The 24,948-nt window shown below is 43.9% G+C and overlaps 1 protein-coding gene across 2 annotated transcripts; it reads left to right on the forward strand.

Moving 5' to 3' along the window:
• Positions 1–152: 152 nt before the first annotated feature.
• Positions 153–24,906, forward strand: atp2a2a (ATPase sarcoplasmic/endoplasmic reticulum Ca2+ transporting 2a). 2 transcript variants are annotated; one of them, XM_070965394.1, is made up of 21 exons: positions 153–693; positions 1,753–1,770; positions 1,860–1,942; positions 4,422–4,526; positions 5,669–5,807; positions 14,271–14,351; positions 15,154–15,239; positions 15,408–15,872; positions 18,218–18,306; positions 18,455–18,557; positions 18,710–18,841; positions 18,940–19,056; positions 19,148–19,366; positions 19,477–19,812; positions 20,058–20,278; positions 20,388–20,590; positions 20,707–20,792; positions 20,875–21,008; positions 21,107–21,224; positions 22,122–23,609; positions 24,168–24,906. In XM_070965394.1, the coding sequence occupies exons 1-20, from the start codon at positions 576–578 to the stop codon at positions 22,389–22,391; spliced, it is 3,123 nt and encodes a 1,040-aa protein (XP_070821495.1). In that variant the 5' UTR covers positions 153–575; the 3' UTR covers positions 22,392–23,609; positions 24,168–24,906. The 2 variants fall into 2 exon arrangements, with proteins under 2 accessions (XP_070821495.1, XP_070821496.1); XM_070965395.1 differs by having other exon boundaries at positions 177–693; positions 22,122–22,242; positions 24,168–24,318.
• Positions 24,907–24,948: the final 42 nt, after the last annotated feature.

Raw genomic sequence — 24,948 nt, forward strand, 5'->3', positions numbered from 1 at the left:
AATCTGCGTGAATGAATTCCAGCTTGCCTTTTCCTGCTCGCTTCCTGTGTTTTTTCATGCCTCCCTGGTTTGAACGTAGCTGCCACCGTTCGTCCAATGATATTAGTCCACATGCAGCGCAGGGAAGAGGGGCAGCAGTGAGGCGCTTTGATAAAACCGGACTGTCAGCACCGCGCGGAGCCACAGAGAGCTGCGCCACGGCGAGGCGAGGTACGGCACGGCACGGCACGGTGGACTGGACCGGGCGAACGCGGTCCTCAACACAGGACATTGCTGCACACACTTTGCCTCCATTTTCGGAGATAAGAGGACGCTCAGAGTAATTTTCATCCAGTCAGGAGGGGAATTCTGCTCAGAACAACATTTTCTTCCGTAGAAGATCTACAGGAGCCAGGGGGCACGGTAACGTCAGACCACGGTCAGGAGCTGTCGGTAGCTACCCGAGTGTGACTGCTCAGCTCTCAGTTGGCGAACTCCTTCTTCCTCTGACAGTGCTGACAGTGTTTAAGGAGCCTGAAGGTACCATACGGCAGTGTTTCGTGTAAAGCTGTGTGGGAAGGAGCCGTCTGTCCGCCATGGAGAACGCTCACACGAAGAGTGTGGAAGAAGTTTACAGTTATTTCTGCGTCAATGAAAGCACAGGACTTTCCCTGGACGAGGTGAAGCGTCAGAAGGAGAAATGGGGCCTAAACGGTACGACACTTTCCGCTGTAGACCACCGCAGATACCGCTGCTGTGACTGAGACGGGGTTCAAAAATGTCATGTCATTGTAACATGTGCGTTGTGGGCGCAGTATTCACTGTGTGTGGTAAAAGTCATCAGCATCATGTTTCCCGGCTCCTTAAAGCCATTTGGCTGACGTCACCAGTGGTGACCTCGAGGGTTCCCCATCAGCTCCACAGCACCAAGTGAATCATGACTTAGAGGCCATTGTTACATTGGGGCATTGTTAGGCTTGGTGACATTACTGAAGATTGTATCAGTGGGCAGCATGGTATGATGGAAACACTGGACTGTGGTAACATTGTTAAACATTGTCTCATGGTGACATTGTTGACAGTAATTGTCAAATGTCTGGACATTGTTGAACGCTGTTGAGCACAGTAACCTTGTCGGGTGCTCTCAAAGCTAAACTGCAACACATCAGCCCATGTGCCTGGAGATCAGGCTGGCATTTGACACTGAACAGTGGCCACAGGATCACTGGAGTAACGCTGTCCTTCAAAGTTAATCTCTCTTGTCCCAGCCTTAAACAGCTGTTTTATATTAATATCACCTGGGAGGACATGGGTGGTATACCCCCCCTCCCCTTAAATCTCTATGACCTTTAGATTGATTGGAGTTTTCCTGGGTTTTTTTTCCCTGTTGTGTAATAAAGATTACAGTAATAAATTTGTACGCCATAGTTAGAAGTGTAAACCTGGTTCTTGTTTAATGGTCATCCAGATCCATATGGTCTTCATTACTTGTACAGCATGTATGACTAAATCATCAAAATATGAAGTGTAACTGGGAATATGCTGGCAGTGTTTGTCTGAGCTTTAGCTCTCTAAAGGTAACACTCACAGTCTCACAGAACACACTGATCTTGTTCAAGGAGTTAGTTCCTCATCAAGAAACAGGAACTGGGAGGCACATCTCCATCTGGCAAACATTGAAAAAAGAAAGTATTTATACACTGCTAATCTTCCTTTTCTTTTCTTTTTTGACTGTTTCGCGCATGCTCCTTGGATTGACGTCTCTCCACACAGAGCTACCAGCAGAGGAAGGTAATGATGCTGTCACTGATATTATTACTGTTGTTTTTTAACAAGTTTCTGTGATGCATTGTTTTTTTGACCAACTTTCCTCTCTGCAGGGAAATCTTTGTGGGAACTTGTCCTTGAACAATTTGAAGATTTACTTGTTCGAATTCTTCTGCTGGCTGCGTGTATATCTTTTGTAAGTATATCACTACGTCTTGTTGCACTGTTTGATAAAATGCTGTCTCATTGAAGTTGCTGCATCAGTGATGCTATTTTACACAGTGCAGACTTGTGTCCTCTCATTCTGAACCCACTGAGTCATTTTGTAGCATCTCCTGCACTTGTGACATTGTGTGTTCAAGGTAGCTTGTTTTTATTCCTACCATCACTCCTGTCTCTTAAGCTATAACTTGTCCAGTGAATGAGAGAGCTAATCTGAAACGTTAAGGGAATGTCAGTCACCACATCCTACAGACTGCTTCCCCTTTCCACCTCTGGCTGAAAGAGTGTTTATGTGAAGTCAACATTGCAGATGGGATTATTATTAAGCCCTGAGTATTGAATGGTAGGAGACAGTTTATGCAGTGCATGGTGTGAACGTCTTCAGTTTGTGTTACCCGGCTGGGGTTACACTCGCATATCAGAGAGCTAAACAGCTGAGAAGGCTAGCGACCCCTCTGAGGAATGGTGACAACAGCAGCAGCAGCATTGAGTTGCTATCACCATGTGCCAAGTAAGACATTTGACTTGTCAAGTATGGCTGCTTTGTAATGACTTAACCTGCCCCCCCCCCAGGCCTTTGAGTGCTAGATAGGTAAATGTTTAATAGTGGGCTGTCATGATGTGATAGCATCATCAGCGTGTTTCCAAACCCACTCCAAAAGTAAATCAAATGAACATTTATACATAATGTTGGCTCTATTTTTGCAATATTTGGCTCACCAAAATTAAGCAGGAAGCACATGCTAGAGTTTTAATGTAAATTTAACTTAGAAGTAGGTATGTTTTTAATTCCTCTGTTACAGATCAGAAACACAATTAATTGCACAATTCATTCTTTTCTTTCACGTTCTTTGAATCATCAGTACAGTAGACTAACAGATGCCTGAAGAACATTTTGATGAGTGAGGTGTGTGTGTGTGTGTGTGTGTGTGTGTGTGTGTGTGTGTGCGTGTGTGTGTGCGTGCGTGCGTGCGTGCGTGCGTGCGTGCGTGCGTGCGTGCGTCTGTGTCTGTGTCTGTGTGTGTGTGTGTGTGTGTGTGTGTGTGTGTGTCTGTGCATGTGTGAGCTGGTATGTACTGTGCATTGTCCAATCAGGTGATACAGAGGTGTCAGTGGCTGCTGTCAGACAGGGGAACAGAGCACCACTCGAGACCAAATTTGGGCCCTCACCCCTCAGTGGGAGGGCTCTGATCAGACAAAGGCACATGCCCACCTCAGCACAGACTCACTCCCATACTTTAATATGTATCCAGTCTGGAAGCTAATTGACATTGGTAATCTTAAAGTGCTGAAGTGGTTTCTCTGAAACTGACTCTCAAGACTAGTCCAGCTTTTCATTAGTTTTATTGTAAACTGCATATCTTTGGCTTTGGACTGCTGGTCAGACAAAAAAGTATTAACGACTAATTGAATGTGTAAAAAAATAATCGTCACATTAATTGATAATGAAAATGCTGGTTAGTTGTAGCCCTAGTATGTATATTGTTTTGCTTTAGAGTGAGTATTGTGAATATCTTGGTCTTGTTTGGACATGCAACACTTGAGCCCCGCGCTACTGTATTAACACCGCTATTAGGAGTTATGCTCGCCATTTAAGTTATGCCATTTAAAATGTCTTTGGCATCTGCCACAGCTAGATGCTGACAACCTCTTTCTGAGGTCGATTGCCTTATTACATCACGAGACACTAACTAATTGCTTGTGACACACAGGCTAATTTTAGGGCAGGTTTCTCAGGGACAACAAGCCAAATGAGACTTCGGATGAGAATATTGACATTGTTTTCTGTTTAATCATACACTTATAAGACAGGTCCAACAGTATTAATGTGAGTTACACACAGTCTTCTTGATGAGCTTCATTTTTGAATCAAATGCTTGTAAAGAAACTTGCATTCCTACACAGTTCAGATGGGCTGTGCAGTGTTGGCCGTTAAAAAATCAATAGTTAGACATATCCACAAGAGAACAGCAACAGTTACACACACTGAGTAGAATAAATGCACTGCCAGTAGCTGACTGATGCTGAGAAGATGTGCGCTCCTATTTCCTATTTGTAATTTATATTCAGGAAAGTGTTGAGTTCAAGTACGATATGAAGCGTTTATGATGTGATTTATTTCTTATTTTATTTTTTTCCCCCAGTATGTGAAGTTTTCTATGAGATGTGTGTGGGATTATCCTCAGATATTAACAATCTCTGGCTTTGATATCAAGTCTCTGGTAATTGACAAAAAGCTAAATTATTGGAACAAAGCAGGGCTGTTACGAAAGCGTTGTGTTTAAGAGATTAAAAACCCATCCAGTTGATTTGTATGCACAATGTGTGACTGTGCGGCATGTCTCCATCTATGAGACAGCTGGTGCTTCAGTATTGTTCTGTCATCGTAGTAAGCTAATACCTACCTGTTTTGTCTTTAATAAATAGTGACATGTTTCTTATACTGTTTTCAGGTCTTGGCTTGGTTTGAGGAGGGAGAAGAAACTATCACCGCTTTCGTGGAGCCTTTTGTAATTTTACTCATTCTTATAGCCAATGCCATCGTCGGTGTGTGGCAGGTGAGAAACATCCCTGGCAAGTCACTGTATTTAAATCCAACGACATCCCCATTGTGTCTTCAGAACAGGGCTTTAGATGATTTGAATTTTGTATTCTGTTATTCATTGTGAAGATTTAATGAAGTAAATCACATTGCTGATTTCACTGGTACAAGTAGACACTTAAGGGCATCATCTTGAGATAATAAGCCAGCATTTAGACACGTGAAATGTATTTAAATGCCTGTAAAAATCAATGCATTACCTAAAGTTAGTATGGTATTGAAAGCTATTGTTTGTCAGTGCCAGTCTTACGGTGGGTTGTGGAAAAATGTCATCTTAGAGGCTGTACCAACATAGAAAGAGATACTAATATTTACAACTAATGAAATCCAGAGCAACCCAGCACCACAGTCTTCTACCTTCATCGAGCTGATCACAATAATGTGGCAATGGATTAGGCTGCATTAGATGTATCAACGGCCGTGTCCACAATGTTGAATCAGCACCCCTCTGACGCAGTTTAACCGAAAGATTTTTGTATTTAGATTGCGTAAGAACAGCAAGCACAGACATTGACAGAACGTGCTGAAGCTGTTGCACTGACATTAAAGACGCCGCTGAATATGGGCGTAGAACGTTTCCGAGAGTGAATGAAACTTCTCTGTCGGTGTGGCAGCTGGCTGTGGCGTGGGCGTCTTCACGTCTGTTGGACCTCACTTGCTCTGTAGATAAACACTGTGCTGAAAGTTATCTTTGTCTCAAGTTTGTCTCAAAGAAAGCTTCCTGTTGAAAGGGAGTAGTCTGTCTGTATGACGCTTACATATGAGGCTGGCTTATTTATTTGTGTGGGCAGTCCACTCCGACTGATGTGTTCTTCTTGCTGATGAAGGATGAAGATGCTGGTGGAGGATAAAATTGGAAAACATCAAGGGGCAAATGATGTGATTTATAGTTCCATTTTCATACACCGAACACCTAAATGTGCCCAACTGAAGCCTGATGAAATAAGCATCCCACTTCCTTTTTCTTAGAATGGAAAAGGAAATGACCGTAAAACCATTTAGTCCAGCAGAGACAAGAACATGCATGTAGGAGTTTATGTGATATTATCAGTTCATCTCAGACATATTTGGCACCAAACTGTATTTTCTCCTCCCCAGGAACGCAATGCTGAGGATGCCATCGAGGCACTTAAGGAGTATGAGCCTGAGATGGGCAAAGTGTACCGGCAGGACAGGAAAACCGTGCAGAGGATCAAGGCTCGAGACATTGTGCCCGGTGATATCGTGGAGGTTGCTGGTAGGTTGACCTCCTCTTGACCTTGTGCGTGTTTAGACAAACATGGCTTCAGTGCTTCAGTGTGTGTGTGTGTGTGTGTATTTAATAGTTGTGTGTTGCTTAGACTTTAGCATCACCAACTGAAATGTGAAAAGTTTAGATGTTGGTGTGATTTGTAGACTCAAGCAAAGGAGACCTCTGAATATCACACAAACCGTGAAATTCACAGAAAATTGGCAATTTAATGCCACTGCAGCCTTTCTCTCTTTAGCACAGGCTTGATTTGAAACCTCCCCCACCCCCATGTGCCACTGCAGAGGTGACACCCTGCAAGAGTGATGTATTTTGAGATGTTCTTATTAACCCCTTGTCTCAAAGGGCTGGATGCAAGTGCTGTCAAGGCCCACATTAGTGCCCCCCCCCCCCCCCCACATGTGAACTGAGTGCTGGAGTGATTCATGCTGCTGAGGTCCAGTCAGCATTTTCCAGCAGCTGAAATCCTCAGGATGTAAAACTTTGATTTGTAAGAGTGCCGTTTCCCCCACAGCGTGCGCTGTGTATATACAGTTTTGCAGAGGGATGAACAGAGACGGATGTGTTGAGGAATGTTTAAGCCCTTGAGACTCGAGCGTTATCTCCATACTCTGTTGAACCCGAAGCCACTGAAGTGATGCATAGTTTTTCTGTGCATAGTGGTAGGTTTTATTTTTAGCCGTCATTGGCCGGTTAGATTATGGAATGCAGTATTTATAGAGGCAGTGACAGTCGAGAAAATGACAGGTGTCTGGTCCCACCCTGTACGTGCCCCTCCTATCCTGCTCAGGGGAACATGGCTACAGTGGGAGATGTGGGACAGTGTTCAGCAGGGCTCCTGAGTAACCTTGACAAGGGCAAATGCAGTAGGTCTGTTCAGGGAATCAAATGTATGGTTTTTGTATTGTTATACTGTACACTGTAAATTATAAGCTTTTGTTGACCATGCTAATCCTTGTGGTGGGCCATCTTTCTATTACTGGCTGCCGCCTTTGTTGAAAAATCTGACAAAAAATGTTTTTTTGCTGTTGTTGTTTTTGCAACACCAAAACTATTGGTGCCTTTTATGAGCAACTGTTTCGATGCACTCATACCAAGCACACCCACATTATGTGCGGCACTAGAGGCAATGGGGGAATGACACCTTCAGTTTCTGCAAGATCAAGACTGTCAGTGAATTTTCATTATTTGTAAAGCAAAAGCACATAGGTTTGGTGATGCTGGACTGTACTTGAGCGGTGCTTTTTTCTTCAAGTGAGGAAATGGAATATTTTGCATAATCTGATTGAAATTCATCTACATTTTTTGAAGTGCACGAAGATTCAGTAATCGCTAAAGCGTATGTCTTGCAGGAGAGCCAATAAGACGAAAGGAAATGGTTAAAGCTGTCATATGACACACTGAGTAACATGCAAAAAAACATTCCATCTTAAAAACTGTGGCCATGACATTCATCTTGTGACAAGTGGCTGCTAATTCACTTATTATTCTACCACACCAGAGAATAAAGGAGGGACAGAGGGCAACTATCCCACAGGGAAAGAATGTGAGACACAGAGGAGGGAGAGCAGAGGGGTGTGAAGACCTGTAGTGGTTGATGGAGATGGTCGATTTAAAAAAGCATCAGGTACATGTGGACTGATGAGCAGACCAACTTTTTCCTTATTATTTATTGGTGGTTTGCAAATAGCTGGTTTTGCTTCTGCCTCGTGACCTCAACCTCTTAACACAGCCTCTACCGCCGACTTCTGATGAAACTAGACTTTGCGTCGCCTAGTTTATTCACTTTATGGAAACATTTTTTTTCTTTTGCGACATTTCAAAAGTTTGCTTCAACTTTGCTTGACAAGGTACAGTTAAATAATTTAAAACAAAAACGAATTGTTAATTTGTTGATAACACTTAAAACACGCCAGGCGGTGTTTTGCCTAAATTGACGCTCTGGGGAAGCAAATCCAAATATTTATTTTTTACTTTTTGATATCCACATGAACAACTCTTCACATGTGAATGAATGTTATCCACCGCACACAACTTATTTAAAAAGAAAACATGTCACTTTTTAAGATAATTCATCTGTTATTCCTGTCATTGAGTTGACTGTTAACTGCCTGCCAATTTAATCAGAGGACACACGACAAAGTTGTCCCCCATGTTACCATATGATGATCAGTTGTTGACAGGCGGTGTAGCATTTAAAAGGATGTTTTTTAAAATGAGTCCAGCACAGTGTTCACTACACATAAAACACACAGGGGCTACATTACATGACTGCCATTGAAACTTCTCAGAGAACAATGAGAGCAAAACAGCATCATTGATCCATTTTAACCAAATATTTTCTGGTTAAATTCAGCTAAAAACACAGAAACGCAGAATCTGTCAGCATGTTAGTATGCTGTTCATGCCGAGCCTCTGTGTATGTGGAGTGGGGGTGGGTGGTATGACTTTTTTGTGGTAATTGTAGTATCACACTATTACAAATATAAAATGGATACTCAACTCAAAACACATTCTTCCTCTTTTTGCTCCATTTGCAATGTGAGGGAATATATCTGAAAGAGAAAATGATTTGAAATGGATGTGCTTGAGGTATAATAGACCCACATCCACATGGAAAAGGTAAGCTGCCCCATAATGTTGATTAATTACCAAATGTAATGTGATTCATTCTCAGAGTTAGACAAGTGGCAGGATTAGGCATCTCAACAACATTTATTTGGCAGAAAACCTAAAGTATATTATGTAAGTACAACAGTCAATGTCCCATGGGGCATGTCTATCAAGTACATTTACATACAGCAGCAGCAGACACACATACTGATGATGCACACAGCAGAGCAGCACAACAAAACCAGCCAAGCATGCGTTGCAGTAAGAAGTTAGGAGATAACATAATGTATGACTAAGTGAGACGGCACAAAAAGTGACATGAAAAGTTACCACATCCATCTATTGGCTTCAAATGAGGCTTAACATTCACTCAGTTTTTCAAAATAAAGCTTGAGCTTCAGTTTTGAAGCCGTTACGTGCTTTGTATTGTCCCTCCGAGCAGTCCAAAGTAAACTGATTAGCACACACGGTATAAGGTTTCAATCCCTATGGATACTATTGTCTGTCATATCGTGATTTTTTTTTTTTACAGCACAGCACTGTAAAGGTGTGCGCACAAACTGTGTACGCCACTCATGCCGTGCACATTCACCTGCCTTTCCCACTTTTGTCTCCAAAAATCCAGGGAAACCCTGGTGTCGTGAGTGAAGCAGCGTGTAGAAAGCTTAATTTTTTTGGCTCCGGTTTAAAGAGAATCTTGTGAGTCAGATGCACTCTACCCTTGCATATTAAAGATCTAGTTATTTTAAAACTCCCGACAAAGGTAGCCGGAGACTTTGCTGTCAGCAGCTCGAGGCTTACTCAAAAATGCAGCCCAGCAGGCGGCAAAACTGGATGTTTTATTCTGCAGTCAGAAGACGTTCATCGCCTCAACTTACTTCTCAAATCCTCCAAATATCTTTCACAATGGTTTCTGTCAGGCTCCCTTTTTTATGAATATTTTCATGAAGCTGCAAAGTGACCCCCGCCACGCAGAGGAGGAGTGCGATGACGCAAATGCTGGCCGGCTGGCTGCTGAGCTGAGGTAGAGGACACTGAGATGAGCCCTCTGTGGCTGCCTCAGCCGTGAGAAGAATAGCCTGCAGCCAATCTGCTGCTCTCTGTCAGGGTGCTGCTGTGGGTTTGAACGCAGCCTCCTACTCACACCTCATCGCTCGTCGGCCTCACAGCCGCATGCTCGCTGAAATTTGCTTCATGTCATGTAAATAGTGTTCAGTGTTATGCATTTCTCAGCTTTTTATCTAAACTGCATTATTTAATGCTTGCTTTTATCTTGGTAGCTCAGTGTTTTCAAATCTGACCTTGAAGCAGTTGAAGCACCAAAGGCTGCTGTCTGTGCTAGTCTTTGGTGTCCAGTCTCTTGTCCTCTGTTGACTGACTGTTCAGATCAGTGATTTTGTCTGAATAGCTTAGATTTCAAAATCCTCAAATCGATACGATCAGCAATGATAAACCAGGTTTTTACTGTGATCTACATTTGCACTGGTTTTAGATTGAGCTAGTCCCAACAGCCAAAATCTGATAAAGACTTTTGTTGCCCCACTTAACCCCTAAGAAATGACATTAATTGACAACATGTGGCGTTCACAAGCTCCTTCCAGTGAATTTCAGCTCTTGTCATAACACAGCATACACTGTGCGCTGCCAGCTACATTTTGGCGTTGAGGGCTTGCAGATTTGAATGCTGGCCTTTTCACAGAGCAGCAGAACTCAGTGGGTTTGTTCTCTGCTGCCTGTGAAGTCGACGTCTGGATGTAGGAGGGGGGCTCATGTGGGGGGCAGTAAAGGGGGGAGGGATCTCTCATCTGCTTCTATTGTGCTAGAGAGAGATGACCTTATAGGGAAGCGCTTCATGGATTACCGTCCCACCCCACCATGCTCAATACACAGTGACCCTACCCATCAGCACCCGCACCCCCACTAAGATTCCAGACACCATGGATAGTATGTGGCATTTAATGTGGTCTGGCAAGCGTCCGTTGTCACTGAGGGACTGTCCTCTGGCGAAGGTTCCTGACTTGTCAGCAAGACTGAGAGAAACGTGTCATCTCGCCGACCATTGAGAGAGGCTTTACAAATGCAAAAACCTTAATTGTGATGAAGTTCTGAAGAAGGGCCCCGTGGTTTTCATTGAAACCAAACAGAGCCGGGTAAAGGCGGCGATATCAGCAGGCTCAGAGCTTGGTTGCAGAGATGTCTGCATGTGAACGCACTGACCAAAATGTCAGGTGTTCTATTCATTTAAGTACCACACATGACAGCAGTCGTTTTTCATTATTAAAGATGGCTTCTAATCTTATACAGATTTACCACCATTCAGCTCACTGTGCTAGACTTGTTAACTGCACTGACTGCTGGGAAGCCATGCCATGAGGTTATAGATGGGAGTGTGAGGTCAGGATTTAATGAGGGGCCACCACTAAATGTTGACCTTAAGACATGAAGAGAAGATAGATTTGTGACCTGTCGTTTAAGATTTAAAATCTATACTTCATCTGATCATTGTTTTCACATTAACGCTTTGTGTCACACAGCTGCGAGGACAAGTTAGATGCGAGCTTTTGCGTGATATTTACATTACATTCAGTCTGCTAATAGACTCTCTGTAATGCCTCCCAGCTTTCACAATATGTTTTTCTCTAACTACAACACCAGAAAATCAAAAGTCCAAAGTTCAGATCCTTGTATTCTCCTAGCACATAGCATGCATGTGTGGGATGTGTGCAGTGTAGCGGTTGATCTTGATTTAAATTCAGGTTTAATTGTGTCATGGTAAAATACATGTAATTTCTGCCAGGCCTCTTCTAAACCCCCAGTTAATTTTGACACAAGGTTTAGTGCTCCCAGTCCTGGGACAAGTTTTGTTACTATGGCAACAGCAACAGTTGCGTACTATGTGGAGGCCCAGTGTGTGGCTGCTTAAGATTCACAACAGACTAGCAGAGATCTCAGGGATACAGTGTAGAGATGCTGCTTACATAACTGAGGTCATAGGTGCGGTTCAACTTCAGCATCGGCCAACATATATTTGCATCTGTGACAACATAACAGCACAAAGTCACAAAACTTGTCCGCTGGTGGTAAATATTATTTTATCTCTTCCCAGACAACTGCTAACTAAACACGACTCACTCTGCCCTTGTTTGCTGATAAAATAGTGAAACTCTCTCATGACATTGCCCATGTCTTAACACGGTGGCCAATGGACAGAAAAGCAACGTTCCTTCCCTGAATGGTTTGCAGTGCCCACCTGACCATGCACACCTAAATGCACTTCTGATACAATGAAGAAAGTGCAAGGTGGCACCCATGTAAACAACACATTCGCAGAAACAAGATGATCAGCTTCCTTGCGCGGCACTTCCCATCGGTTGTGCTGAGTCATGGTAACAGAGCTTGTCTAGTGCACCTGGCTGCTGAAGATTAGAGGGGAAAAAGAAAAGAAGAATCCATGAAATGTCAGAATTTGACCGGTTTTTGATAACATGTCCATTTGGACAACATATTTGCATATTTTACACATGTAAATGTGGTCTGCGAGTTAATCAGTTGTGGATCTGTGTTGGAAAGCTGCAGGGGTGTTCACCTGTTGACCGTTCAAAAATGACCCACTCAGTATGATTGGAGGTCAGCCTTTTGTTCAGCTGCCATCAGCACATGTAGCCTCCTGGCTGGGTCCAGAGGAAACCTGGCCCGCCGCATCGCACGCTATCCCCTAACACACGGCAGAGGCAGGTGCCATCCAAAGCTGGCAGTTCTGCCTCAGTCACTGCCTTGCCTGCTGTTGAAAGGTCTGCTTTAAAAAGCACCTCAGGGAGTCATATTGGGTACAATGCATCACCGGGTCTGAGTCTTTGGTTCTGTAAAACTTGTGGGACTGTGTGACCTGTTGGCAAGCACAGAGGAGAAAGTGTGGTTACGCCTGAAAAGACACTTGGACTGCGACCAAGTAGGATGTTGACACAAAGGGACAGATGATATACACACACTTCATTAGAGCAGGTCTGCAGTGTAACACAGCCTCAGGACAACTCCAGTGTTTCACAATGTCACACAGTCTCAACGCTCTCCTGGTGTCTTTGCATGCAAACATCAGAAAGCTCCATTGTCGGAGGCCTATCCCCACTTGCCATGTTTCCTGGCTCAGCATTCTATAAAAAGTTGTCAGCGTTTCCTCAAAGGTAATGCCGTAGCACAGGAAGTGTTAAACAACCATGTAGGATGTGACTGAAAAGCTTTCTGACTTCTCAGGAAAACATTTCATGTGAAGTTCCTGTGGTGCAGCTAAGGGTAATCCTTTTAATCTCCTCCAGCGGTGGGATAGTTTCTCTTAAGAAAGTTACGAGTGGAGCAATGAAATTGGTTCCTCTGTTCAATGCACAGCAGATCATTGATCCGTACCATCTGGAAGTTATCTGCAGTCTTTAACTGCACTGTTTTTGTACTTTGAACTGACCCAGAGCCTACATCACTGTCCGTGAGCCGGGTTGTGTGACCTTCTGAGAAGTGAAGCCTCCATTTGGCCCGTCGTTCCAGATTCAGGTGGTTTGAAGATGCAGCTGAGCTCAACATTAGACCTTCTCAGAAAAGCTGTCACTGTCTATCTTGTCTGGCCAATCCCTGTTGACAGATCAGAGTTCCTGGCACCCCTGTCAGGACATCTAATAAGTTGATCCAGCTTCTCACAGGGTCATGTCTCATGATGGGAAATCAACTCTTGTGGAGTGAGAGTGCTGAAATGCATGCGACTTCATTAAGTTTGTACATGAAGTTGGAAATGTGTAAAAATGTGAGCATCCAGACAGTACAGTGATGAGGTGTGTTCCAAATGTCTGGACTCTTGAGGTGATGTGGAGGAGCTGGGCCCAGTCTTTGTCCCGTTGTGTCTTCCTGTGCTCATTTAAACCTGTTCAGTGCATTGGGGAACATATTGAAGTGCTTCTTCCATTTTTGGCTGCATGCATGCTTCCATTGCTATTTTCCCCTCCCATCCCTCAAGGACATGGGGGGAGGGGGTGATCTGGACTTTAGTACATTTTATCACATCTTTGTTGTCAGATTTTTGTCATGATTGAGTTTGAGTGTACACTTCAGTGTTGATTCTTAGATGTTTGGCAGGCCTATGTGGGCTCCTGGACCCACTCACCATGTTCTTGGTTGCAGTCTTTTGTAACACTCTGACACAATTTGCATTTTTAACTAAGCAAGCCTATATGTAGACTACGCCCACGGAACTGTGCCATAGCCTGAGCCATTTCCCCAGTTTCCATTGCCTTTATGTACCATTAGGAAGCTGAATTGGGTCACTGCAATTCTGATGTACCCAAATTGGCCTTTTCCTTTGAGACAGGCCTTTTATGGCTCACAGGTCCTTCATTTCCTCCTCTTTCTTTGGCTCTCCTTCTCTTTCCCTGCAGTGATGGCAGCACTGCTCTGCTGCTGTGTGGTACACCAACCCCCGTGTAATAATCAGTTTAGTTTACGCTAATGCTGAGTTACTGCCTGCAGAAGATAGGCAACATCTCATCTGTTAAATCTTCAATTAGCCTGCAGACACACATGCAGCATTGTACAGTACCAGGAGCGCATGGGTGGACTCTGTCTTCATCAAACCTGCAGCGTTAGTCAAGTGCTGTTCATGTGGTGTAAAAGACCATTTGGCTGGCATGTATGATGTTGTGACAGTTCAACTGTTCTCCTTGTCGTTAACGTGACCCTTCAGACTTAATTAAAGATCCTTTTCAACTGTTTCATTTTGTTTCCAGTGGATTTTTCTGTGTATTCTTGCTCTTCACGTTTTTGTGTATTTTCTCTAATTATGGGTCTGTTTGGTTACAGTTGGAGACAAGGTCCCCGCTGACATCCGTATCTGTTCGATCAAGTCAACAACTCTGAGGGTAGATCAGTCCATTCTGACCGGTAAGACATGTCCGCTGATCATATCACAGCCATCAAATTCCTGTGCCTTTTGTGTCAGTTAGATTCTCAGTTTGTCCTGATCACATTAGTGTTATTAAATAGATTTAATTACAGAATTTTATCGATTAGTTTGCCTTAACTGTGGCATATGAATGTTTTTATACACTGGAGAACTGAAACAGTACAGGTTCTAAATTGTTTTGTTATCTTTAATTTGTTTTGGTCTTTTTATGTTAATTCTAATTGAAATTTTTACGTTTTTTTCAAATTATTATTCTTACTGCACACTAAACTTTTTATCACAGCCTCACTGGCCATGGGTTTCAAAAGCAGTTGTAACTGGCATTCAGAGAGTTCAGTCTGTTGTTTTTTCAAGGCTACTGTAGAGTTTCATTCAATAGTAATGTTTTGGATAAAATCCATTCTCTAGCTCTTCACTGTACTCCCTTTATTTCAAAATAAGAGCACAAAGTTATCTAAGATAACCTCATCCAATATAGTGAATCCATCCTCTGCCTGTGTTTGAAGAACCAGAATAGCTGGATGGCAATGAACAACATCATTTGAGGTTGCTGCAGAATTAGCCTAGAGGTATCATTTCAAGTCATCATGTCATATCATGTCACGTTTGCTTCTGAGCTGAAATATTCATGAGCATGTGAAAGATCAGTGAGGCAGCACAAGTGATCATTCTGTCTCATAGATCTCTGTGTAGAGATAAGTGGCTGTGCATTCTTCCTCAGATCATTGGCAGAGACGAATGCAAACTGATATAACCAGCTGCCGTCTGTCCTCTTTGTAGGTGAATCTGTCTCTGTCATCAAACACACCGACCCTGTGCCTGACCCTCGTGCTGTCAATCAGGACAAGAAGAACATGCTCTTCTCTGTAAGCTGAACTCTGCACGTTATCACACATCCTGTTGATCTCCTCCGACTTCTTGTTTGTTTAGTGTCTGTTAACTTCCTGGAAAAACTCGCTCCTGTTGTTATTTCAAGATGTGTGAGATGCTATCAGATGTACTTGAGCCCACATGAATACTACTTGCTTTTTCAGGGTACCAACATTGCAGCTGGGAAGGCCGTGGGTGTGGTTGTGTCCACTGGTGTTAACACAGAGATCGGAAAGATCCGTGATGAAATGGCGGCGACTGAGCAGGAGAAGACGCCCCTGCAGCAGAAGCTGGACGAGTTTGGGGAGCAGCTGTCGAAGGTCATCTCCCTCATCTGCATCGCCGTGTGGATCATCAACATTGGCCACTTCAACGACCCTGTTCACGGAGGCTCCTGGATCCGCGGGGCTGTCTACTACTTCAAGATCGCCGTGGCGTTGGCCGTGGCAGCCATCCCTGAGGGTCTTCCTGCTGTCATCACCACTTGCCTGGCCCTGGGCACTCGCCGCATGGCCAAGAAGAACGCCATCGTCCGCAGCCTGCCGTCCGTGGAGACCCTGGGTTGCACCTCTGTCATCTGCTCTGACAAGACAGGAACTCTGACCACCAACCAGATGTCTGTCTGCAGAGTGAGTCACAGACACACACACACACACACACACACACACACACACACACACACACACACACACACACGCACACACACACTTTCTCTTGGTGCATTGCTGAGCAGTTTGGTGCTTTGTCATCTTTGTTGTCCCTGCCTGGAGTTTCAATAAGGTGGCAGTAGTTGGAGAGACTGTGACTATGTAATCACTTTCAATGCATTTCTCAGCTAAAATGCTAATACTTTTAAGGGCTGTGTGATTAATCAAATTTTATATTCAGTTCACAATTTTTGCTTCCAAAAAAAGATAATCGAGATAAAACGGTTGTGCTGCATTCTGTTTTGCAGTGATGCTCAGCTAAACTGTGGCATGTTTAGTTCAGCTTGAGTCAAGATAATGTACACAGAGTCTTTGGTCAACAAGAAAGGTAAAGCCAATTCGGCTGTTAGGTATGATATCACATGACACACGTGTGCACACAGCAGGCGCACACTCATACAGAGTGGTTACGTTGGGAGAGCAGGCATGGATAGTTGTTACGCACTGTGGCAGTCCCAAAGCCTTGTACAAATAAGTTAGAAGACAGCCCAGTCATGTGACAGCTTGCAGTGCGAGTACCGGCTCTACAGTAATGACTGTGTGTGCGCAACGTGCCTGGAGCTGACAGTGTGTCGCTGCTCGCCAAGTACATTCAACACTGAATGAGTTAGAGAAAACTCAGATGTATCACACCGACAGAACTGAATATACAGACAGAGTGAAGCCCATGATGCTGCTGTACATGACATTTATTGTTTTTTTGCATTTCAGTTGAATTATATTTAAAGTTCAAGGGAATCCACTGTGAAAAATATACATTTTTTAAAGTTCAGTAAATGCATGATGTTTTCAAAGTCAATGATAATTGTGTCAAATTGTCTCAGTATTGACCAAAATAATCGTGATTATGATTTTTTGCCATGATCAAGCAGCCCTAATACACTCTGTGCAAACAGACGGAGTGGAGTGTTCCTTGTGATCAGGTATTCAGGTTATTTAACAAGAAGACAACGTGCTGCCGCTTCTCTAATCTACATTGAGCTGTTGGATGACTTGCAGTGCTGCTGTTGCATAACTGACCTTGCGTCATCAAGCTGCAAAGCAACCAGCCTATAGTTCCTCTCTCTCTCTCTCTCTCTCTCTCTCTCTCTCTCTCTCTCTCTCTCTCTCTCTCTCTCTCTCTCTGAGTGGCACCGGTGCTACTTGGTCCCACATTAAGAAGAGATTTCAGCATTTATTAAAGTTTAATCCTCTTTTGTTGCCTGTTCAGTGTTTTCTCAGAACGTTGGCTCAGACTGAATTAGACTTGTGACATTAATTTCTAGTTTTTATCAAACTGTTGTTTAGGCCTCAGAATTGTTTGGGCCACATGTTTTACTGGCCATGATTAAATAGCCTTGTGCTTCTGGAATTACTGCTGTTTTCAGTGATTTATAGGGATTCACAGAAAGCCGAGAGCCATATATTAAAGCACTGCAAAGAAAACATTAGCACTCAGGACACACAAACAGAAGCCTTTTGAAGAGTTGTGCTAATTGGATTTACATTGCTATCTCAATAGAAAGGTTATTTTTTTTATGATTTTTGAAGTATAAATGCAAGCATTTGTTTCAAACATGTGCAGACATGCATTCAATGTTTGTAGGGCCATATGATTTCCACAATGCAGAAAACACAATAGCACACACACATTATTTGATAATAAAAATGGAATCAAGCTGTTGTCAGTGTCCAGTTAAGCATTGTTAACAAGGAGGAGCGTTGCCCAAAGGTGAGAATAGCCTCCATCAGGCCCACTTAGCCAGTGTGTCCGAGCTGCATATGGAGATGCATTTGAAACAGAATAGTGTTGTAATACATCAGATTCATTGATAATCATTACATTTTGAATATTTTCTTATTAAACTGTTGAAATTGTATTCATCCACCGCATTAGACAGACATAGACACATCAGATTAAACAAACTTCCTGGAGTATGTCTGATACTGCAGCTTCTTCCTTCTGGGCACAGCATCTCTCTTTACTCAGCCTCTCTGGCAGTCTCTTGTGTTTACTCATGTAGAGAAACTAAACACCCATTTCTCACATTAGGCAGCAGGCCACCCAGCCTGGCCCTCACAAAGACGCACTCTGTAACACTGCAGGATTATCTGCTGTTCAGAAAGAGCTCTCACTCTTCAGGTCCACTTAGAGTTTCTGCAGTTTCTGCTGCCACCTGCTGTGTCAGTAAAGAAACGGGTGTCGACTCAAATGCTGACTCCATCAAATGGGGGCTGCCTTGAAAAAGACTCATATTTGTTTGTCCCACCCGCTCTTTTGTTCTCAGATGTTCGTTATCAACAAGGCTGAAGGTGACAGCTGCTCTCTATCAGAGTTCACCATCACAGGTTCTACTTATGCACCTGAGGGAGAAGTGTGAGTACCTTACACTAGGGAACCTGTAGGTTAAACTGAGTATATGGAATTGAAGACGGGTATTTAAACACAATATTAGACAACATTCTTATTGTGAAATGAACTGTATATACACACACATGGGTTAATACTCTGTACTTGTCCTCAGGTACCAGGACGGTAAACAAGTGAAGTGCGCCCAGAATGATGCCCTGGTTGAACTGGCTACCATCTGTGCCCTGTGTAATGACTCCTCTCTGGACTTCAATGAGGTCTGAATCCTGAGCTGAATAACACACAGCACTATGATACACTACAGATATGATTCATTCTTGATCAATAGACAAGTGACAGTCGTGGCATGTGGTGTGCAATGTTTGCTGAAGAGGAGAAAATGTTTGCATGAATGTTTCTGATGTTTCAGGTGAAGGGTGTGTACGAGAAGGTTGGTGAGGCCACAGAGACCGCGCTGACCTGTCTGGTGGAAAAGATGAACGTCTTTGACACTGAAGTCCACAGCCTGTCCAAGATTGACAGAGCTAACGCCTGCAACTCAGTGAGTGACACCAGCTCCCTCGTCAGCACACTCTGCAGAGTTCCACTGCTCCCACTCAGCAGCTTTTTCTCACCCTGCCTGTCCTTTTGTCTGATCAGGTGATCAAGCAGCTGATGAGGAAGGAGTTCACCCTGGAGTTCTCCAGAGACAGGAAGTCCATGTCTGTCTACTGCAGCCCAAACAGTCGTTCTTCCATGGGCAAGATGTTCGTCAAGGTAGAATCCTGTAGTGAGGACTTCTCGATGGCTTTGAGTTTGAGTATTCTACCATGTTGTGAATTTCTTCCTCCTCTGCTCCACCTCACAGGGGGCCCCTGAGGGAGTTATTGACAGATGCACTTATATCAGAGTTGGCAACACCAAAGTTCCCCTCAGCAAAGGTATCAAGGAAAAGATCATGTCTGTGATCCGTGAGTATGGGACAGGCCGTGACACGCTGCGGTGCCTGGCTCTAGCCACCAGAGACAGCCCACCCAAAAAGGAGGAGATGATACTCTCCGACACGGCCAAATTCTCGGAGTACGAGGTGAATTTTTCTTGAATCTCTGGTACAGTTGTTTGCATGTCGTTACAGCAAAAACATTCGCTGTATGTGGCACCAAACATTCAGTCACATCTTTTTCTCTGTGTGTCCAGTCCGACCTGACCTTCGTCGGCTGCGTTGGCATGCTGGACCCCCCCAGGCAGGAGGTGGCCGCCTCTATCATGCTGTGTCGCCAGGCTGGCATCCGAGTCATCATGATCACCGGGGACAACAAGGGCACAGCTGTGGCTATCTGCCGCCGCATTGGCATCCTGACCGAGGAGGATGACGTGGAACGCATGGCCTTCACCGGACGGGAGTTCGATGAACTCTCGCCCCACGATCAGCGTGACGCTGTGACTCATGCTCGCTGTTTCGCCCGCGTCGAACCTTCCCACAAGTCCAAGATCGTTGAGTTCCTGCAAGGATTTGATGAGATCACTGCCATGGTAATGAAGTGTGAAAATCGAGTCTGTTAAGACATTTTATTAGAAATCGGTTTAGAAGCATTTTTATTTACTTTGCTTGTTGGCCTTCAATCCATTTCTGATTAACATCTAATGGTGATAAACAAAGTGTTCTGAAACCTCTGGGTGTCTTGTCTTTGTTTTCTTGGTGAGCATCATATTTGTAGTGTTGATTTGCTTGTGTCAGAGCAAAGGAACTACTCCTCTGTAACATCATGTCTCCACAGACGGGTGACGGAGTGAACGATGCCCCTGCCCTGAAGAAGGCAGAGATCGGCATCGCCATGGGCTCTGGCACTGCTGTGGCCAAGTCAGCCTCTGAGATGGTCCTCGCTGATGACAACTTTTCTTCCATCGTGGCTGCTGTTGAAGAAGGCAGAGCTATTTACAATAACATGAAGCAGTTCATCAGATACCTCATCTCCTCCAACGTGGGGGAGGTGGTTTGGTGAGTCTCCTCAGGAGCAGACGGCCTTAGGATTGTACTGATATCGGCAGTTACTCTTTAGTAGGACAGAATTATGATAGATTGATTGGATGATGATTTTTCCTCATAGCATCTTCCTTACTGCGGCGCTGGGCTTCCCTGAGGCTCTGATCCCAGTTCAGCTTCTCTGGGTCAACCTGGTGACTGATGGCCTCCCTGCCACCGCCCTGGGCTTCAACCCCCCAGATCTGGACATCATGGAGAAGCCTCCTCGTAATGCTAAGGAGCCCCTCATCTCTGGCTGGCTCTTCTTCAGATACCTGGCCATTGGAGGTTAGTTGAGAATGGATCATGTCTCTTGAAAGAGAGTAATCTATGATTTGCTTTAATGCAGTTTGATAAGTAGGTAATTTGTGTATGAGGATGTAACTTGGTGTCTTTACTTGTAGGCTATGTGGGTGCAGCCACAGTGGGAGCTGCTGCCTGGTGGTTTACTGTCTCTGAGGATGGACCTCAGCTCACTCTGTACCAGCTGGTAAGTGTGCCTGTCAGTGATCATCCTTCAGCTCCCCTCAGCTCTTTGCCTCCCCCTCACTCCCCTGCCTCCCTCCTCGCAGAGCCACTTCCTCCAGTGTGCGCCAGACAACCCAGAGTTTGACGGCCTGGACTGCCACGTGTTTGAGTCACCCTACCCTATGACCATGGCCCTGTCTGTGCTCGTCACCATTGAGATGTGCAATGCTCTCAACAGGTAAACAGGTGCCTCTCTGAAATATTGAAGGATAATTTGTTCTCAGAAAATGAAGGCGAAGGTGATAAATTCACCATCTGTGTTCTCTCCTCTGTCAGTCTGTCGGAGAACCAGTCCCTCCTGAGGATGCCTCCTTGGGAGAACATTTGGCTCCTGGGGGCCATCTGCCTCTCCATGTCCCTCCACTTCCTCATCCTCTATGTGGAACCTCTGCCTGTGAGTTTTAAAGAAACTGTTTAACCAATGATGGCTTGATGTCATTCACGAACAGAACTCAGAAATGAGCTGGCTGTTGTATAATCCAGTTACCCACTGCAGTACACAAGCAAGTTTCACAAGTTATGGGTTTCTGTTTGCCCCCTGGTGGTTGTATGGCCTCATTGCAGATGTGTTGTGGAAATCGATGGGCTCCCTTTTAAATACAAGGAAAATACTTAAAAATTAAGCTAAAATTGACACTCATATGCCTGCATCTCACACGTTTTTGTCGGACCACATACCAGAAGGTCTTTGGTATTTTGCCTTTATTAGATGGGTGACAGTCGGGACGCACACAGAAAACAGTGGGCGAAAGAGTTGATTAGTGAGCGTTAAAGGTGCTGGTATGTTACCAGCACTGAGTGTAAAAATGACCAGTTGTGGGGGGGTCATGTCAGGGACTATTTGTTGTCTGGACCAATGACATCCTGGATTAGTGATCTTCAGTGGTGCTGTTGGTAGATTGAAATAGATCTTGGAGGGAGTCGGGCTAGCCTCTTTCCTCTGTTTCCAGTCTTAATGACAAGCTAAGCTAACGGCCCTCTGGCTGTAACTTCATATTTAACATAAGCAGTGGTATCGATCTTCTTAAGTAACTCTCTACCAGAAAGTGAAAAGCATATTTCTCAAAATGTCACACTTTTCCTTTAAGTGCGCCCCATAACATTTACCTCAATGTCCCTTATGGTCCTTTGTGCTGTGGGTTTGAATGTGATGTGACTTTTGGACGGGTAGAAGTTTATCTGCACATGAGCTAGCTATGCTGACACCATGTGCACTCATAATCCTGTAAAATATTGTGGGTAAAGAGTATCTGTGATGTTAAGAGATGAATGTTGTTGTGCACTTTCCCAGGTCATCTTCCAAATCACCCCTCTGGATACAACCCAGTGGATGATGGTGCTGAAGATCTCCCTGCCCGTCATCCTGCTGGACGAGCTGCTAAAGTTTCTTGCCAGGAACTACTTGGACTTTGGTAAACAGCTGGAGAAGCCGGCCAGCAAAGGCTGCTCTCTGTCTGCATGCGCCGAGGGCATCTCCTGGCCCTTTGTGGCCATCTCCCTGCCCCTGGTGCTGTGGATCTACAGCACCGACACTAACGTGTCCGCCATGTTGTGGCCCTGACTGACTCCAGTACACTACCCTCCCCGTGCACCAGTGTGAAGTGGACATTAACACACACATCTAACACAGTTACATTAACTCAGAACAACTCACAGTCAACACTTGCACCTGCTCTGACAGTCTGTCTGCTGTCAGATGTTTTGTATTTAGGACATTTTCACCGAGACATATTTTTGGGCGGGGGGTTGGGGGTTCAGTCATATTTTAATGACTCTGACTGGCATTATGTCTGTGTTTTCTTTTACCATCACGCTTTTCTCTCTTTTGATCCCCTGTTTTGAACAGTTAGAGATGCCCACCTTGTCGGACCTGTGTGTTGAGCTGTACAGAGAATTTACACTATTTTGTAATGATTAATATTTTGTAATTTTTGGGAGGGGCTGTGGGGAGCAGAATGCAGGATGTGATTCTGAGGACCTTATAGTTAGTTTTGGGGTAAAGACTTGAATATATTTGCCCTGGCGTGAACCTCTACAGTCATTTTTGAGCTCCATGCATGGTCACTCATTATTTTCTGCAGTAGGCAGAGCACAGCTACCTCAGTGCTGATAATATGACCATTACTACATTTGTCTTATCAACCATTTGATCTTTGGAAGTGTTGAGGTAAGCACCAAATTGTTTTGCAGTCGAGACAATGCCCTCGCGCATATTTTAACGTTTTTTTTAATCTATTTCTTTCTGTTATTGGAGGGGAGAGGACGAAGATATGTTACCAGTTGGATTCAGAGCATTTTTTTTTTTTTTGATAAAGCCTGTTGTTAAATTTGTTTACTTGAAGAAAACACATTTGTCTTGATCTTACTTTTTTTTTTTTTTTAGTTTGATTCATGAGACTTAGTCTCGACTTTCAGTCTTAATTTTGCATCTTAATTACGGCAGTCTTTCTAATTTATCTATTATGTGCACATACTGTACTTGAATATGTAAAAAGGCACCAAGAAGCTGTTAGTCTTATCAACTGAGCACAAGATGGACGACCGGTCATTGGAAGAGTCTGTATATCTGTACATAGCACACAAAGTAGAGCCTCTGTATAGATTTTTTGTTGTTGTTGCTGTCAGTTTGCTCCATACATTTACACTAGTTTACTTAAGCGTGGTCTTAGCCTTTCTGCATGCCTGCTCCAGTAATCCCAGGCCAGTGAGTGCTCTGAGGTTTTTAGTTTGAAAGCTAACTGTGGTTTCTTCCAATGCCTTCCACCTGTTTACCTGCAGAGTGAGTACACTTTGACCTGCATGCCAGCTCGCGCTCGCTCATCTTTACGTGGTCGCATACGCAGCTTTGCTGTCTGTCATTGCTGATATGAGAATGAGAGCACCTCATACTTTTGATAGGACTAGCAGGTTTTTGTAAATTATGCTTTTAATGGTACATGAGTAAGAGGGGGAATGAAGGTGTTTGAGAGTTTGTTTGAAGATGCCTTCAGTGTCACCAAGTGCCACATGACATGCTCGGTAGCAATAGAAGCCTTTTGCATTCGCAGCTGGCACAGCGTCACTGGTGCCAGTTATTTTTGACTGTAGACTGGCAGCATGTTTTGGCAACTGGCAGAGACACTTAACACCAGTGAAGGTGTTATTGTTTGCTTTTTATTTGTGCATCTTTTTTTATTGCATTTGTCTTTCGATCAAATCCTCTGCTTGCCGGTTGCATGGCCTTAATGTATTTGCTGGTATTATAAAAAGAAGTACTGATTGAAATACTTGCTGCTCGGATGCTTTTACTCAGATCTCCACTGATTTGATTCTCCCTCTCTCTTCTGTTTCTTTGCAGCAAAGGCCAAGTAAGCCCACCTCTCCTCTAAATTCCTTGCAGAAACTTTGGTTTGGTTTTGTGTTGTGCATGTGTGTTTTGGGCAGCACATCTTACAGGAGCTGCATGTCAGTTAAGTAATATGAAGACAGAGGCTCGTGAAGTTCATACATCATTTTTATAGAAAGGCCATAAATACATGTCTGATGAAAACTAGCCAACCCCACCTCATCAGTCCTTCCATCCTCCTGCATGAAGAGCCTTAGACTACATTTCTCATGCCATCTTTTTAGAAGATCTTAGTACCGTGTACAGTAAAGTGTACGATATTCCACGGTGCATGTCCGCTGAATCAGCCATCTGTTTAACCAGACTCGTGTAATAGACAATGTATAGTATTGGTTAATAGAATAGACATTCGTCAAATAGTACAAATGTTAAATAAGCTTAAAAAAAACAGTTCATCTTTCCTAAGGAAATACTTTTATGGGATATTTAAAAACCAAACAGCCTTTTTTGTTTTGTTTTTTTTGCTTTGCACTGAGATGTGCAACGTGTTTGGAGCAGATTTTGCCGTATCTGGGAAGGCGGACGTGCAGCGGTGCAGTGATGCATAAGTTTAACCATGAGGCAGATGGCAGACAGTCCCTCCACTGGCATTTTTGCCAAACTGCTGTACTGTATTTTCAGAGATGATTGTACAATGTATCACATGAACTTTGGTTTCAGGTAAATAAAACTGTCATACGTGAAGAGTTTACTCACTGTGTGATGTGCTGTCTACTGCTGGACTCTAATAGAA

The sequence above is a fragment of the Chaetodon trifascialis genome, chromosome 6, assembly GCF_039877785.1.
Source record: "Chaetodon trifascialis isolate fChaTrf1 chromosome 6, fChaTrf1.hap1, whole genome shotgun sequence".
NCBI lineage: Eukaryota > Metazoa > Chordata > Actinopteri > Chaetodontiformes > Chaetodontidae > Chaetodon > Chaetodon trifascialis.

Coding starts and splice junctions, on each gene's coding strand:
- atp2a2a (XM_070965394.1), top strand. CDS start 576: ATGGAGAACGCTCACACGAAGAGTGTGGAAGAAGTTTACAGTTATTTC. Junction 15,873..18,217: donor ACCAGATGTCTGTCTGCAGA/GTGAGTCACAGA, acceptor TTTTGTTCTCAG/ATGTTCGTTATCAACAAGGC. Junction 20,279..20,387: donor AACGTGGGGGAGGTGGTTTG/GTGAGTCTCCTC, acceptor TTTTCCTCATAG/CATCTTCCTTACTGCGGCGC.